The sequence below is a fragment of the Schistocerca piceifrons genome, chromosome 2 (genome assembly GCF_021461385.2).
Source record: "Schistocerca piceifrons isolate TAMUIC-IGC-003096 chromosome 2, iqSchPice1.1, whole genome shotgun sequence".
Classification (NCBI taxonomy): Eukaryota; Metazoa; Arthropoda; class Insecta; order Orthoptera; family Acrididae; genus Schistocerca; species Schistocerca piceifrons.
The window spans coordinates 452,023,381-452,041,636 of NC_060139.1; the positions used below are offsets into that span (position 1 = coordinate 452,023,381).

The 18,256-nt window shown below is 41.6% G+C and overlaps 1 protein-coding gene and 1 non-coding gene across 2 annotated transcripts in view; one reads left to right on the plus strand and one right to left on the minus strand.

Annotated features, from left to right (window-relative positions):
* LOC124775070 (E3 ubiquitin-protein ligase RNF13) overlaps positions 1-18,256 on the minus strand; it is a 115,191-nt gene that overhangs the window by 59,237 nt on the left and 37,698 nt on the right. Inside the window, 1 exon segment of the mRNA XM_047249873.1 lies at positions 11,980-12,178. Coding sequence (XP_047105829.1) covers positions 11,980-12,178 — 199 coding nt within the window.
* Positions 14,640-14,713, plus strand: Trnat-ugu. Its single transcript has one exon. It is a non-coding gene; the product is annotated as a tRNA-Thr (tRNA).

Below are 18,256 nucleotides of genomic sequence, written 5' to 3' on the forward strand. Positions count from 1 at the left end.
TGCCTTGGATTATGTTCTTATTACCGTTGTTTCATCAAAGACTTGTATCAAAGCCAGGTCACTTCAAGAGTTGTTAAAATGTGATACTAAATTTATCTGGAGTGGTGCTCAACAAGATTCTTTTGATGTGCTGCAAAAAGCTCTGATGACTGACCCTGTACTTGGTCTGTATGATGAGAGAGCACCTACAGAACTACACACAGATGCCAGTGGGTATGGGATCAGTGCTGTTCTGGTGCAAATTTCAGATGGAAAAGAGAAGGTTATAGCTTCTTCTTCTAGGACACCTACAAAAGCTGAGAGAAACTACAGAAAGAGAATGTCTTGCTGTGATCTGGGCCATGTGCAAATTTCGACAGCATCTCTATGGCAGGCCATTCACAGTTGTTACAGACCATCATTCACTTTGTTGGTTGACAGGTCTTAAGGTTCCAACAGGACGACTCACCAGGTGGGCACTACATCTATAAGAGTATGATATTACCATAGCGTACAAAAGTGGAATAAAACACCAAGATGCCAACTGTGTCTCAAGAAACCCTGTGCAAGACCATCAAGACTTTGATGAAGGTAGTGACTGTCTCGCTGCACTCCACAGGATCTCTCTGCTGAGCAGAAGAAGGATGCCAAGATATCTCAAATTATGCTTGCCAGTCAAAGGATGTGAAAGGACAATTTAAGGTAGTTAATGGATTACTTTGCAAGAAAAACTTTGATCTGTTTGGAAAGAGGTGGCTACCAGTGATTCCTAAACACATGCGCTTAGATGTTTTACAGAAATTCCGTGACACACCTGAGGCTGGACATTTAGGATTTATTTAGATATCCGACAGAATCCGCAAGAGATTTTTCTGGCCATCACTATGTGTCACACTGTCGAGAGTGATAGAGGAGAAAGGAAGTTCCTCAGAAACCACCTGGCCGACTCATACCAATTCCGCCAGCAGAAACGCCTTCCCAGCACGTTGGGATTGACCTTCTTGGACGATTTCCAATGTCTGCGAGTGGCAACAAATGGATTATTGTTTGCACTGCTTATCTGACATCTTATGCCATTACAAAAGCCGTGAAAACAGCCAAAGCATCCGAGATAGCCAAATTCATCATGGAAGACATTTTATTAAAAAACAGTGCCCCAAGGTCATTAATTACAGATCGAGCGGAATTTTTTTTTTTTTTTCAATTGAATCTTGTGAAAGAGATAAACCGTTGGTGCAACATTTCTCATCACATTACGACTGCCTACCATCCGCAAACAAACAGGCTTACTGAACGCCTTAATAAGACCTTGCCCAACATACTATCCAGGTTCGCCAATGTTGAGCAGAGCAACAGGGATGAGGTGCTACCTTTCGTGACGTTTGCCTACAACACCGCCAAACAAGACACCACAGGATTTACGCCATTTTTCCTGGTGCATGGGCATGAGGCGACTACGATGATGGACACTGTGTTTCCGTTACGTCCTGATGACGTGGACGATGACTACATCGGCCAGGTGTTGACCAGAGCTGAGGAAGCTCAGCAGTTAGCTCGACTCTGCATGCGAGCCACTGCCCTTTTGTCTACCAGCCTGTTGACCTCGTCTAGATCTTCACTCCTGTTCGGAAGGTTGGTCTCTCTGAGAAGCTACTCAGGCACTACTTTGGACTTTATAAGGTTTAAGACAGTTGTCTGATGTTACTTATGAAGTTGAAGATTTCGACCCCGACACAAAATGATGAAAGATCAGAGATACAGTCCATGTCCTTCGAATGAAGCTCTATAAGGATCCTTCAACCCAGGGTAAATTCGAAGCTCCAGTGACAGGCAACAATCTGAAAGGTGATGAAGAGCATAGCAGCAAAAGAAGTTCTAAGAAGATCACCGCCAGGGCGAGAATCAGTCATCGGGAGTTGGAGTATGCAGGACCGATGACTTGTCCCCAGACTAGGACGGTGTAACATCGAGATGCTGTTCTCTTAAGGAGGGAGCAATGTTGCAGAAGAAGCTATGTAGCACCGTGTTGTAGTGGTGATGATACTAAACTGTTGCATGGAAGGTCGTGAGTTCAGAACTCACCTGGACTGTACAATTTTAATTTCTATATTCGGTTCGAGTACATTCTAGAAGCATCCACAAATGTGAAGAATCATTGTACTGGAATGTTCTGTAGCTGTATATATACTGTATGTGTTCTGGCCCGAGGCAGTTCGCTCTGCACTCTTGTATGTGCAAGTTCTGAATAAACCTTCGTCAAGTGAAGTTAGTGTTCATCATTCATCTACTTACACCTTCTTTTACGTGACAATATATCATGCTATAAAAGGGTAATCTAAGTTTTGCACAATACTTTCTAAATCTGTGCATTTTGTGGCCAGAAGCTTTTCTCTGTCAAGAAAATGTATCATATTTGAACCCAGAACATTCTTAAGAGTTCTACATGAAGAATATTGGTCTGTAATTTTGTGGGCCTGTTATTTTACCCTTCTTATACATGGGAGTCACCTGCACTTTTTCCCAGTCCCTAAGTAAGGGGATAATGCTCTGAAATCGAATTGGGAGTCCATCTGGAACTGGTGACCTGCTTGTTTCCAACTCTTTCAGATACTTGCCAAAGCTAGGGATGCCTATTTCTACAATCTCCATACAGGACTTCGTGTGACATAAGATGGTACATTTGTACAACCCCCTTGTGTGAATGGTTCTTTCAAGCATGGAATTTCAAACTTAAGCTTACCTTTCACTGTCTTCTATTGCTACACCACAATGGTCGATGAGTGACAAGACAGAAGTCTTCAAACCACTTACTGATTTTATGTAGCACTAGGATTTTCTAGGATTATGAGCAAGATCTTTGGCTACTGCATAGCAGTGGAAGTTGCTGTACACTTTGAGCACCAATGTTTTTATAGATGCAGATATTTCTACTAACTTTGACTGTCAACATTTCTGTGTTCTTTTGTGAACTGACAGTGCAACAATCTCTGCCTCCTCAGCATTTTCTGAATTCTGATATTAACCTACAGTTTGTCTTTTTCATTATTAATCCCCTTCCTTGGTACATTCTTCTTCACAGAATGATTCACAGTCAGTTTAAACTCCGTCCATAATTCCTCTATGTACATCGTATTGGACTAAATTACGTCCATTCATTGGCTAAGTAGGAATAACAACAACGTAGGAAAAGGCAGATTGCTACTTACCGTGAAGAAGCTACATTAAGCAACCAACAGGCAGACTTAAAAGACACTTAAGCAAATATTTCGTCCACAGCCTTCATCAGCAAAAGAGAAACAGAGAAGCACACACCACTGATACTCACAAGCAAGCAGACCTCATGCACACATGACTGCCACCTCCAGTAACTCAGGTCAGAATGCAACTATAATGTGGGATGGCAGCAGCAGTCTGGAGTGGCCAGGGAAGGGTAAGCGATAGTAGTGCATCAGTGAGGGAACAAAGGAACACTTTCTGTCAGAGAGTGCAGGGACTAGAATGCCAACAGGCATGGTGTCAGGAGGTTGCAGGGCAGGGAAGTGGAGAAAAAAGGAATGAAAAGGAGACGAGCAGAGAAAGATGGGCGAGTGCACTGGCAACAAAGAGACTAGGAGGTGAGAATGAAGAGGAGATGATATGACAGAGGGGGCAGAAACTATTGGATGGAGAGTGTGGGGACAGTATGTTGCCATTGGTTGGAGACAAGAATGTGTTTTAAGGAAAATCCTACTGGCGTGGTTCAGAAAATCTGATGGTGGAGGGGAGGATCAAGATAGCTCAGGTACTGAAATAGCCACTGAAATCAAACAAGTCATGCTCAGCTGCATGTTGTACCACAGGGTAGTCAACATCACTCTTGGCCATAGTTTGGCGGTGGCCCTCCATCTTGGTGGACAGCTGGTTGGTAGTCATACTAACATAAAAAGCTGTGCTAATGGTTGCAGCAGAGCTGGTAAACGACATGACCATTTCACAGGTAGGCTGGACATGATGGGGTAGAATAAAAACTGTGACAGGACTGTAGTACATAGTGCTGGGTAGTTGGATTGGTCAGGTCTTGCACCTGGGTCTTCAACAGGGATATGATCCTTGTGACAAAGGGCTGGTAGTGGCATAGAGATGGGATACGATGTTGTGGAGATTGGATGGACCATTTTAGGAGGGGTGGAGAGGATCTCAAGTAGGATGCCCCTCATTTCAAAGCACAATGATAGGTAACCAAAGTTCTGGTGAACGATGTGGTTCAGTTGTTCCAGTAAGGGCCTGTACTGGGTGATGAAGACAGCATTCTTTTGTGGTCTGTTCTTGGGGGTGGTGGGAGGATTTGGTGATGTGAGGGGAAATTGCACAGGAGATCTGTTTGTGGACTAGGTCTGGGGGACAGTGCCTGTCTGTGAAGGACTTGGTGAGACCCTCAGCGTACCGACCAAGGCACTTCTTGTCACTGGAGATACATTGTCCCTGTGTGACCAGGCTGTATGGTAGGGATTTTTTGTTGTGCAGAGATGACAACTGTCAAAATGCAGGCACTGTTTGTGGTTGGTGAGTTTAATATGGATAGAGGTGTGGATGAAGCCATCAGAGAGAGTGAGGCAAACACCTAGGAAGGTGGCACACTGGGTTGAGTTGAACCAAGTGAAACGGATGGGAGAAAATGTGTTGAGACTGTGAAGGAATTAAGATAGGTTGTCTTGAACCTGAGTCCCGATAATGAAGATATCCTCAATGAACCTGATCCAGACTAAGGGTTTGACATTTTGAGAGGCTAGGGAGGCCGCCTCTAGATGGAACACATACAGGTGACATGCAGGTTTCCATGGATGAGCTGTAGATTTGTTTTTATACCTTCCATTCAAAGAAGAAGTAGTTGTGGGTTAGCATAAAGTTGGTAAGGTGTATGAGGAATGAGGTAGTGGGTCTGGAGTCTGAAGAATGTTGGGGAAAAATAGTGTTCAATAGCAGCAAGGTCATGGGCATCCAGATGTTAGTTTACAGGGAGCTGACATCAACAATGATGAATAGTGATCCAGAAAGAAAAGGGGCGGGGATGGTGGGGAGTTGGTGAAGGAATGGTTGGTATCATTGATGTGGGAGACTAGATTGTGGGCAACTGGTTGGAGGTGTTTGTCAATAAGGACCAAAATTCTTTCACAGGGCACAATAATCAGACACTGAGGAATCCAGGATGCTGGGTTTGTGGATTTTGGGGAGCATGTAGAAAGCAGGTGTGTGGTACGTTATAGGGGTGGGGACTAAAATGGATTCAGGAGAGAGGTTATGGGAAGGGCCTAGGGCTTTAAGCAGGGGACTGGAGGTTGTGTTGGACTTCTGGGTTGGGATCACTGTGGCAGAGTTTATATGTGGAGGAATCAGATAATTTGTGGAGGCCTTCTGCCACGTATTCACTGCAGTTCATAACAACCTTTGTCTTCAGGTAGGATGACTAGGTCAGGACTTGCTTTGAGGTTGTGCATGGCTATTCTTTCTTCTGCCAAAAGGTTGGTATTCTGAGGAAGAGACCTGGGGAAGGATGGTGAGGTTGAGCTAGAGGCATGGAATTCCTTGAAGGTGACCAGTGGGTGGTTAGGTTGGAGGGGGGGAAGGATCATGGTTGGATGGTGGTATGAACTGGGAGAAGGAGGTTTCAATGTAGGAATTAGGTAGGTTTTCGTTGGAGGGACTGGCAACAAATAAGTGCTCCCATTGCAAGGATCAGGAGAAGGAGAGTAGTCTTTGACAAGTCCAGCATGGTTAAATTATGTGAACAGCTAAAGACAGTGCCTTCGCACAGGACTGAAGGCAAGGAGTAACACTGCGAGTAGAATAAGGGTTGGATAGTGGTGTCCCAAGAGGGCAGTAAGATGTTAGCAGGTTCAATAACTATTGGAGCTGGTGTCTGGAATGCTTCTCCAGGCACTGGAGAGCAAATGACTTAATTCCAGAGATGTGATGTAGGGAGCAGGGATTCCACAGAAGTATCCTCTTGCAGTGGAAGGATAGATGGTTCTGGGGTACCTGAGTCATTGAGATGTGTTTTTGTAATTCCAGGCTTGTGAGGGCCAGGGATTGGTGGAATCTGAAAAGGTAAAGGTCATTTTGAAAGGCAGCATGGGACCCACAAAAAGAAATTTTTATGGTTAGGCTTTTTGGGAGGATTCCATGGTTTAGGCAGCATTTAAGAAATAGGATGTGGGACTGTGTTTTAGCCAGGGAAAGGGATAGTTTTCTAAACTGGTACAGGAAGGTGGAGCAGGGGTCCACTGTGGAGCAAAATAGGTGTTGATGGTTGTGAGAGAAACTGGATAAGAGGAAAGACATGTAACAGATACATAAAGACATGTACAAACATGCACAGGTATGCAAAAGAATGCACAGATATGCAAAAATACACACAAATAGTAAAAAACTATGTGAAACTACATAAAAATATGCACAAATATGTTAAAAATGTACAGTAACGTGGTGGAAAAGGAACAGATGAAATATGTAAGTGTGTGTGTGTGTGTGTGTGTGTGTGTGTGTGTGTGTGTGTGTGTGTGGTGATAAGATATGACAGGGGGGTGGGGAATGGGGTTAGCAAGAGGATCAAAAATTGGTATAGCACAGGGAGGTGTGGAAAATAAGATGCTAAGGTATGTCAGGATGAGGGATGAAGTGGGAACAATAAGAATAAGTATATTTATAATTACTGGAGGAAAGAATCTGGGGCACCAGATGCTGCAACAACCTGTGCCACCATAAAGCCAGTGTTGTGCACAGACAATCACGTATTCAGTGTAGCTCGGAAGTATATACAGTTTGGAAGTCAGTGAATAAACAAAGGAAAGAAGAAAACGATAGGACTATGAGAAAATTAATGCTATAGAGAAGAGCAACGAAGGGAAACATCAAGTGGTATGGCAGCAACAATCTGGAGGAAGCACAGACGGGGAGGGAATAAGAGTGTATGGGTGGGGGCGGGAGGACAGAGGAACACCATCTGGCATAGTGTGCCAACAGATGCGGCATCAGGCAGTTGTGGGGCAGGGAGGTGGGGAGAAAAGGAGTGAAAAGGAGAGGACCAGGGAAAGATGAACGAGTGTGTTGTCAGAGGGTGGCAAGCAAAGAGGCTGAGAGACAAGAATGGGGAAGAGACAATATAACAGAGGGTGGTGGAAACTATTGGGTGGAGGGTGTGGGGCAGTATGTTATCAAAGGTTGAGGCCAGGATAAGTATGGGAGTAGAGAATGTGTTGAAAGGATAACGCCCATCTGCACAGTTCAGAAAAGCTGTTTGTGGAGGGGAATATCCAGATGGCCCGGGTAGTGAAGCAGACATGGAAATCAAGCAAGTTATGCTCAGCTGCATGATGTGCCATAGGGTGGTCTACTTTGCTCTTGGCCACAGTTTGGCAGTGGCCATTCATCTTGGTAGACAACTGGTTGGTAGTCATACCAATATAAAAAGCTGTGCAACGGATGTAGCAGAGGTGGTAAATGACATAGCTCCTCTCACAGGTGGTCTGGTCCCTGATGGGGTAGGATGAACCTGTGACAGGACTGGAATAGGAAATGCTGGGCATGTGGATTTGGCAGTTCTTGCACCCGAGTCTTCCAGAGAGATATAATCCTAGTGGCAAGGGGTTGGGATTGGGAATGGCATAGGGATGGACTAGAATGTTGTAGAGGTCAGGTGAGTGATGGTACACCACTTTAGGAGGGGTGGGACGGATCTTGGGTAGGATGACCCTCATTTCAGGGCATGATGATAAGTAATCAAAGCCCTGGTGAAGGGTGTAGTTCAGTTTTTCCAGTATAGAATGGTACTGGGTGATGAAGGGAGCAATCCTTCACAGCTGGTTCTTGCGGATGGTGGAAGGATTGGGGGTATGAGGGGAAATGGCACAGGAAACTCAACCCCATTAGGGGCTGGGCCACCTACAAAAGGACCCATGTCATTTACCAGCTCTGCTGCAACAACTATACAGCTTTTGATATTGTTATGACTAACAACCAGCTGTTCACCAGAATGAACAGGCAATGCCAAGAGCAAAAGTGACCCCCCTGTGATATAACATACTGTCCCCACACCCTCCATCCAACAGTTTCCAACCCCCTCCATCTTATCATCCCATTCTCATCTCCCAGCTTCTTTGTTTGCTACACTCTGACAATGCAGTCACAAACCTTTCCCCACTCCTCTCCTTTTCACTCCTTTTTTTCCCACCTCCCTGCCCCACAACCTCCTGATGCTGCACCTGTTTTCATTCTACTCCCTGCACATTCCACTGGACAGCATTCCTCTGTCCCCCACTCGTACACTACTGTCTCTTACCCTTCACCACCCCCTCCAAATTTGCATTCTGGCCTGAGCTGCTGGAGTTGGCAGTCATCTACGCGTGAGGTATGCTTGCGTGTGTGTTTCTCTGTTTCTCTTTTTCTGATTATGTGTGTGGCCAAAGTTTTTTGTAACTGTCTTTTAATTGTGCCTGTCTGCAACTTAACATGTCTTCTTTGTGGTAAGTAGCAATTTATGTTTTCCTACGTTGCGTATGTGTGTATGTGAAGTTTCCGTTGTTTCATTGGCTAAGTAGGATACTAACATCTACTTACCTGCTCTTTTCAGATTCTCCTGGGCTTCTTGACATATTTATGAACTTCCATAAACATTGTTCCTGTGGTGACCTCACGATCATTAATCTCTGTCTACAAGCTAAGTAAGTGGCTTAAGCCGTAAAATTCAAATTAGGAGTCCTCTGGACCGTGTGGCTCATTTGTTTTCAACTCTTCTGGTGCTTATCAAAGCTAGGGATGCCTATATGACCTCCGTACAGAATTTTGTGTGACAGTCAAGTTAAGCTACTTAGCTACTAAGCAAGGAACTGACACTATTGCTGAGGTCAGTCCTGTTCACAGCTACAAGATCTAAACTATTTCCATTGTTTGTAGGTTGTCAAACTAACTGCTCAAGAAAGTTTTTGGAAAATGTGCACAAAAATACTTTGCAACATTGCCCAAACCACCTGCAATGAATCCACAGACATTCCAGTCTGCACACAGTAGGCTAAAGTTTCATTCAAATAATACTGCATGCTTGGGGTACTTCCACACTACTGGGTGTACACTTCCTTTGAACAATTCTACAACTGCTACAGTGGAATCAGATTATCAGTGAAAATATCCAACAATTAATTTGTGTTCACCTAAACCGGTTAATTGCATACCAATAAATTTCACCACAGACTCAATTTCAACTTTGATAGACATAATATTTTTGCTGGTTTCAATGATCACATCCCCTTCTATGATATCTAACATTTCTTTTCATATACATTCTAGATATCTTTAAATATTTTGGAGCTTTCTACTTAAAATTGCATCGAGCTCTTGGTTCCACCGGTTCCTTGTATAATTTGAACACGGCCACTTTCTTGGAGGATGGTAAATTCAAGGATTTTGTCATGAATGTTTCAGCAATTTGCAGTGACATTTTAAGTGTCTTTGTAGGCAATCTGATTTATCTCTATTCATATTGACTGCTGAGTGTGCATCAAAGGACACTAGACTTTTGCTTAGCCTAAAAATAAAAATAGTGCACTTCACATGCACCCTGCTTTTTGAGTAGCTGCTTCCACTGTGTAGTGCAACACTGAACTTGAGGCACTCCATTCAGTTCCAAACCAAAGTACCCCTATCCGTTCTAGGTATGATACTGTTTGGACTTCTTTTCAGACTTGGGCAGTATTTCACTAAAGGTTTCGAGAATGTGGCTAACACTGGCGGTCCTGACAACTAGTACCTCCCCCCCCCCCCCCCCCCCCTCCATGCCTGTTAGGACCCTGCTGAAGGGGCAGCTACTTGTCCACTTACAGCAGTTACTGTGTGGTGTGCATACTGGAAAGTACCCCCTCAGCACAGCTGATGGGCAAAACAAGCAACACTTTAAGTGTGTCATGTGAGACTCCAGTTTCTCTACTACTGCTACTGCTACAACCCCAGGCAGCAGCCAGCAGACTGCTGACCGTGGCCAACAGTGTCTTCAGCTGTTTGTGAACTGCAGCCAGTTCCCTCTGCATCCACACACAGCAAGCATACTCCCTATCCACGCTAATACTAAAATTCAAATGAAAACAACTTGCACTACTAAACTTCTTAAACTCACAAATGGAAGCTACTGGACTGAGAGTGTCACTGACATCAGTTCACTGGGTGTTGGCAAACAAGGAGAATCTTTGCCACAACTACTGCACAAAACTTTATGTAGGCACGAGCTCCAATTAGTTATTCACTCAAATGAATGGCCAATATCGACAGTGGGCAAGAGCAAAGTTGATCACTCAATAGCATAACTTGTTGCCAAGCATACCTCAACAGGTCTGAATTCAATACCTGTTTCACAACTGCCTCCCTCCCAATACAAGCTTCTTTGAGTTATACAGATGAGAATTGTCCTTGCAATACATCCTATCATCTTTCAATCATCCTGACCTTACTCCCATGTAACCCAGCTCCACCTCTCTCTCTATGCCTTCTACTTTATTCTTTTAATCTATTTTCTGCACAATCCTCCTCTATTTCTTTTTACCCTAACTCCAACCCCCACCCCCACCCCTCTTACAACAGATTCCTCCATCACGGGATGTCCCACAACTTTCCCTGCCTGAACTAGGGTGGTCTCATTGGTACCACATTCCTACCCACTTCCCTTGCTATTGTTTCTTCCCAGCTGTCTGCCTTGTTTCCCTCCACACTGTTCTTTCCCTCTACATTACCTTACTCGTCTCATTCCATCTGACACAATCCTCAACTCCTTGTTGGCTGTAGTGGTGAAAGTACAGCAAAAATACCACTCGGAAAATTAAGACATTGTATTATGACAATGTTTCGTAACATTACTGTCTAGGTGGTATTTTTGCTACACACCCTCACTGTTCTTTTCAGATTTGTGAATATGCTTTATAAATAGTGTCTTGAGAACTTTATCATTCACAACATTTGTTATTTTTCACATCAGGAAGAGCTGTGAGCTTATTTTTTTACTTACTCTATATATTAGCTCTTCCCATCATCAAACTTATTTTTTAATTGAGATAATATTTATTTAATATGTACATTATACATTTCACACTGGTTTGAAACACTACATGCATTGTTTTGGATAGATGATTCTGCAATTTCAGTATCCAATATTGCTTCATTTTCAAGTTTCTCCTCTACCTTAGTTATGCAGATAACTGTCATGTCCTTGTTCATAATGGAGCACCTTCTTGACTGCTGCACATTTATTTTGCGGCCAAGTCCCCCCCCAAAACTAGTAACAAACTGTAGCCACTGGCTCTGGAAATTTAGTGCCTCTTTTCAATCGTACTGCATTAAAAATGGATTTTGGTATAATACGCACACCACTTCACTATCCTAGGCTGGTACAGAGACAAATCAAAGATCAGTTTTCATGCTCAATCTGGATTCTCCAAGGTCCTTATACTGTTGTATCTACTGCCATGCCATGCACTGAGGAATATCACACTATGTTCCAGGCTGTGTTGCAAACAAAATTTCTTATTAAACAGAAAAGTCCTTAGTTCCACCTCTCAGTGAGCAAATTACTGAGAATCAGAGAACTGTTGAGAAGTATATATAAAGAAGTGGATTGCAGGTAACCAAAGTTGGTCTATTATGAAAAATTTAGTAAGTTCTTTAGATGTCTCATTTTAAAAGCAAGTGATGCTCCTATCACTGAAGGAACATCTGTGCAATGAACACTTATGCAACATAATATTGTACAAATATTCAACAATAATTGGGATTTACTGTAGTGTAGAACAGGACTCAATGCCACAGATGGAGTGTGCGACAGGAGTAAAATTCTTCGTTTATTGCATTTAATATTCTTAAATGTTTGTGTTTCACTAAATAAAGAAATGTGTAAAACATTTTCTGCCAGTAGAATAATTCACCAAATTCCGTATTACTCACCTTCCACTTCTCTCATTTCTTATAGAATCCAAGTGAAATACTCACCGAGAATACTAGAATTTACATTGTGGACTATTGCAGCACTGTAGTTGGCATTCTGTGCATTCCTAACTTTGCTTTCAAAGGTGCAATCACCCCTTTTGATCAGCACCATCCATACAGCCAGGAGATCTCCATCGGAATCCTGTGGCGGTGGCTCAATGGGAGAGCATGCATTTAGTGGATTAGCAAGGACCAACATTCCCTGCATCAGAAAAAATTTTCACTTGCCACAGAGAAACTGATTTGTTGTTACATTTACTTTTCTTATCCAGAGATACTCTCCCAGTTTAAGTATTTTTAACACAGAACAGCCTCTGATACACAATAACACCAAGTGGTGCAATAAATTCAATACTCTTGATCATGTTGAACCCACAGTTGAAATTAATGTTACTGATTACTTAAAACCATCTCAGCTGTAATTTTACACATTTATTGTGATACGAGCTGTTTCATTTCTTTGAACACCTTCAGGTTTCCAAGTTGTGCTGAAGTCACAGCATAGCCGGTCTGGTTTGTCATATGTAATGTTGAAGCTTCACCACAACTCAACAACCTGAAGACATTCCAAGAAACAAAACCAGCTGAAACATAATAAATGTGTAAAATTTGAGCATGATGTGGTTTTCTTTAACCATTACCACCCAATACCAGTGATGCAAAACTACACATGCCAAACCAGAAAATAAAGGCTGATGACAGCATAACAGAAACCTCTGTACAGAAACACAGCTTAAAATAAAAAAGCAATGGAACAAAGAGAGTAAACTATATTCTTATAATTACATTACTATCCACAGCCTACACCAAAATCTCAGATATCTGACAATAAACTCAAAGAAAAGCAGTTTTTCTATGAATATGCAACATTTGACAATTTCTAAGGAAAAACAACATTCATTGCAGCGTAGCAGCACAAAATCTGTATGAAGTTAATGACAGAGAGAATAAAGATGTGAACTGTTATTGTGGTATCAGCAACAGTGCATTGGATCTCACTTATAAGGCATCATCTACTGCAGGCAATCTTTATGCTGTGACTCCAGAAATAGAAGCAGAAACAGCAAATTGTGTGACATTCGGAATACAGTGAATAATCCTATTTGATGACTGCTACAACAACTGTGGAAGGCTTGAGGTGGGCCCACGTGTCCCACAGCTGAGTGTGCTACAAGAATTACAACAAATGTGCTATTGCTGTGTATGTACATTGCACAAGATGTGTTCAAAAAATAACAGGAATTTTTGTTTTTTTGCAAAAATATTTATTCATTTATATCAATGTAACCCCTTTCAAACTACTACTGATTAGATATTCTACATTTTTGCTGGTGTTTTTTCCAATCCTATAAAGGCTTCTAAAACCCAATCTTTCAGATACCTTTTCACTCTCAGAAACACATTTTTTAATCTCATCTATGGTTGTGAATCAAGGGCCCTTTAAGGTTTCTTTTTTCGTGGACAGAAAAGAGTACACAAGCAACAAAGTGTGATGCAGATGCATTATTATTCTGCAAAATCCGTGAATTCTTTTGTCACATATTTGGAACTTTCTCTCTCTCTCTCTCTCTCTCTCTCTCTCTCTCTCTCTCTCTCTCTCTCTCCACAGTTCTTCATGCAAACCACTTTGTACTTTTAAGTATTATTCCTTATTGACTGTTCAAGCCTTGTGGCAAGAACTCATGATGCACCATGCCTTTACAATCACAGAACACAGTGAGCATAACTTTCACATTTGACAGCACTTGTTAATGTTTTCCTCTGGTCTTAGTGATCCAGAATTCTTCTGTAGGAACAACTGAACAGTTTCAACATTGTCTCCATAATCCCACATTTCGTCACCTGTTATTATACTTGTCAGGAGTTCTGCATCACTGTCGACTTCATCTAGTTCATAAAACACACACACACACACACACACACACACACACACACACACGGGGCTCCAGCATGTATATAAAAACACGTGCCTATTCGAAATGCATTGTGGTGTCAGAATTTCAAAGCAAACGGTGAAGAACTTTCAGAGATTTACAATTCTGTACAAATGAGCATTTATCATCTATATAAATAAAAATGTAAATGTTCATGCGTTCAAAAATCTTAAATCTCTGAAAGTTCTTCACCAATAGCTTTGACATCTTGACAACATTGCAATCTATTATACGTGTGATTTATGCACCTATTGGCATGCCTCATACAATACATAAATATATATGTAATAAATGGAGGGGAACTGTATATAAATACGCAAATTTCGTCTGTTCAAAATCTTAGATCTCTGCACGTTCTTCATTGTTTGCTTCGAAATTATGACACAACAATGCATTCGAATATGCGCGTTTTTATATGCCTATTTTTTAATATATATATAATTTTATTAAGATGGTATCTGTTCTTTCGGACATGTCAGAAAGAACAGATACCATCGATGACCAAGCAGCTCGTTAGAATGAAATTACAGTGAAATGAACACCCTTAGCTGCTTACAGGCATTGACATACGTCAATGGGGACCGATGAAAATGTGTGTCCCGACCGGGACTCGAACCCGGTATCTCCCGCTTACATGGCAGACACTTTATCCATCTGAGCCACCGAGGACACAGAGGATAGCGCGACTGCAGGGATTTATCTCTGGCACGCCTCCCGCGAAAACCTGTGTCCTCGGTGGCTCAGATGGATAGAGCGTCTGCCATGTAAGCAGGAGATCCCGGGTTCGAGTCCCGGTTGGGGCACACATTTTCATCGGTCCCCGTTGACGTATGTCAACACTTGTAAGCAGCTAAGGGTGTTCATTTCACTGTAATTTCATATATATAATTCGTATACAAATATGTAATATATAAAGGAGAAACATTATTACCAAATATCTCAAAAAGTATTTTTTACACAATACTCTAATTACATTTGAAGATACATAGGCTTTATATTTTTAATATTTATAATATGTAAACATACATACATAAAAATATATAATAATGAAACATTAATAGCAAACAGGAAAGTTGTATTTATGGCTTATCTGCTTACAGTTAGAATACTAATACAGAATCTGAAAATGCAATAACAATAAATAAAGCTCAAGGTCAGAGAAAGGGGAAAAGGGGAGGGGGGGGAGATGGACAGAGGATAGGAGGAAATGGATATAGAAAGCAGATTGGAGGAAATGAACAGACAGATGAGGGCAGGAGGAGATGGAGAGGGAGGACGGAAGAGAAGACGGACAGAAAAAGGGAGGAGGAGGTGATGGACAAAGAGAGGGAGTGGAGGAGATGACAAGAGACAAGGGGGAGGGGGTGGAGATTAGGGTGTACTTCCACTTCCCATATATTTAAGAAAAGTGTGCTTTCTGTTTTCTTTCTCTTCTATTTAACCATACTGAGCCACAGTAACGCGTGGCCAAGAACAGCTAGTAAAAAATAAATAATCACCTACACTGCCAAAACACACATAACCCTTGTTTACAACTGACAAAACACTATGAACTTTATATGGCTAACACTGTACAGATACTTTTCAGACATGTGATACTTTTCAGAGATGTTTACCAAAAACAACAACAAAACAACGTGCAAACTGCACTAGTACAACACACAAAATTACAAAATTCCGATTACTTTTTAACACACCTCGTGGATGTCACATATGGGACAACAGAGAGAGATCATCAAAGGTCCACAAGTTCTGTACAAACTGCTTCAAACCTTGCTACTGCATGAAGCACCCACATTTCCCAGAATCATTTTTTAGAGGGAGAGCTTAGAATTACACTGAGCGTGTTCCACTGATTCCCAAACCGTACACCACTGATTGACTGCAGCAGCAATTGGGAACAACAGTAGTGGACCAGTAAGGTGTTCTCAAATGAAGCCAGTTTGGGGTAATGAGTAATTCTGAATACCAGTTACTGTGGGACGCAATACCATGCCCAAAAAAACCTTTAAAATGACAACGGTGTTGGATGTGAGGCTGTGAGCTGGTGAGCATCACAATCATTGTAATAATGTCACTGAATATTTTACAGATGATCAAATGAGACAAAATGGTATAATCATATGTGTGTGTGCGTGTGCTTGTGCTTGTGCTTGCACATGCGCATGCCGCCAAAACTTTGCAAGTGAATTTCATAGCCTTCATAGAGGTTACCTGGTGTAGTAATCCATGAAGAAGGTTTTGTTTTGGAACTGCAGGGGTTAGTTATAGCTAGCTCTATGCCTAATCCTACACTGCATGGATTATACTATAAAAACGCGAGCAATTTAGGACTTTCGGCGGGCATTTCTCAGCTGTGTAAATGTGTTGCAATGTTTGTCTTCCATCTGGCATCTATATAAAGGTCCTTTATTAAAAAGACACAGATGGGAGCACCTAACACTCTTACTGGCAGGAATAGAATTCAGACAACATTATGTGTTACTTACTTTGCAGCATTCACATTTCCCCTGCTGCTGCCTACCATGCCTCAAGGGATCACATGCATTGCAAAGGGTGTCAATTGTTGTCTGCCATATCCTTTGTATTTGTTTTCGAAACAACCTTAAAGAGTATAGTACGGAAAAAATTGGTAAGATCTAATTGCCCACAAGCTGGAAAAAAAAACAACTTTTGTTTCGCAGATGAGACCATTTGCTGCTTGTTACATGAAAAAAACTCTAGGATTATATTTACTTTGACAGCAAGACAGAAAATGACTGTGTCCAAAGTAAATGCCAGAAAAAAACGGGAAACGACAGAGAAGATGAAACATGCCTGTATACTGGATCGTAATGAAAAAGTAAGGCTGGTGTGGATGATAGCAACCAGCTAATTGACTACTTCCCTCTTGAGAGGAAGCAAAGTGGTTGAAGAAAGTTTTTTGAAAAAAACGTTTTCACAGTTTCAACAGGGGTGCTTATTACTATGTCCACCATATAACAGCCTGTTTGAGGGTCAAGTGACAGTATGTTTGTACGATCCTACTGCATCAATAATTTGTTAGATGACATTCAAAACCCCCAGCTATCCTGTTTCTATATTCTACTGCCACAGTGGAATGTTCAATGAGAGACAGGGATAGATGTCTTTGATATGCTTAGTCATTCTACATAGGACCAGACTTTTCTCAGGTTCTCAGTAAGATCTTTTGCTAAGGTATGATGGTTGTAGTTGTTGCATGCTTTTTACAGATGCACTAATTTCTACTAACTTTTCTGTTGTCATCTGCACATTCTTTTTTGAACTGAAAGTACAACTTCTCTGACTCCACAGCAATTTTCTAATTTTGTTATTAAATCATAGTGGTTCTTTCCTGCCCTAAACCACTTACTTGGCATATACTTCACCAGGGTGTGATTTACAATTCATTTAAACTTTGCCCATAATTATTCTACATCCAGCATACTAGTATTACGTATGTCCAGGAATTTCCTAACTGGAATTCTCAAAACTGCTTATCTGTCCCATCTAGCAAAAATACTCTTTGAAACAATACAAAAGGGTGCCTAGTTATGGGCTGTAACTAAGTTCTCACTTCTCGATTCACCTGTTACCTCAATGTTGTTCATGAGCACTAAAGCCTTATTGAAGATTTACGGTCACATTCTAGTGTGTTGCTGATTCAGTGGAACTGCTATCAATTGTGCAGTGGGACTTTGTTTCCATCTTCAGAGAGTTGAGGGCTGTAGGAGAGCTCACATTTACACCAACTCACTACAAAATGATATAAATGCTTTTTAGAGAACTCTTTTGTGTTTGGTTGTTCTCATGTTCAATATTTACAATATTCGGTGACAAAACCCTCATTATGTAGAACAAAATAGCCTAAGTGAATTTCAGAACAGTGCTTAAGAGAATGACATTTCTCCACAGCTTCTACCGACTGTTTCTGGGAGTTTACGTTGTCAGCAGAAGCACTTCTTCCCACCTTCCAAAACACCATCAAGCCTCAACACCAAAATATAAATGCCATCTCCAGAGTGAATAGTCTCTTGCTACCGTCACACCTTGCTGATGTCCAGTGCTCGCACTTCTCGCATCATCTCTGCAGAAACATAAATTGAAGCAGGCACATTGGATATTTGTTACATGATAACTCATGTAAAAAACCACTTGCAAATGATCAGCATGTAGCCATTATAAGATAATTTGTGATGTGAAAATGAAATGACTGACACCAAATCATCATCATTTATTAAGAAAATGATCCATGGAACATGAAACTGACTAACTACCAACAGTGATGCTCTCTGTACTAGAGAGTGCTTCACTAATACAGTTTAGATTTTTGTCATCTGTTGTAC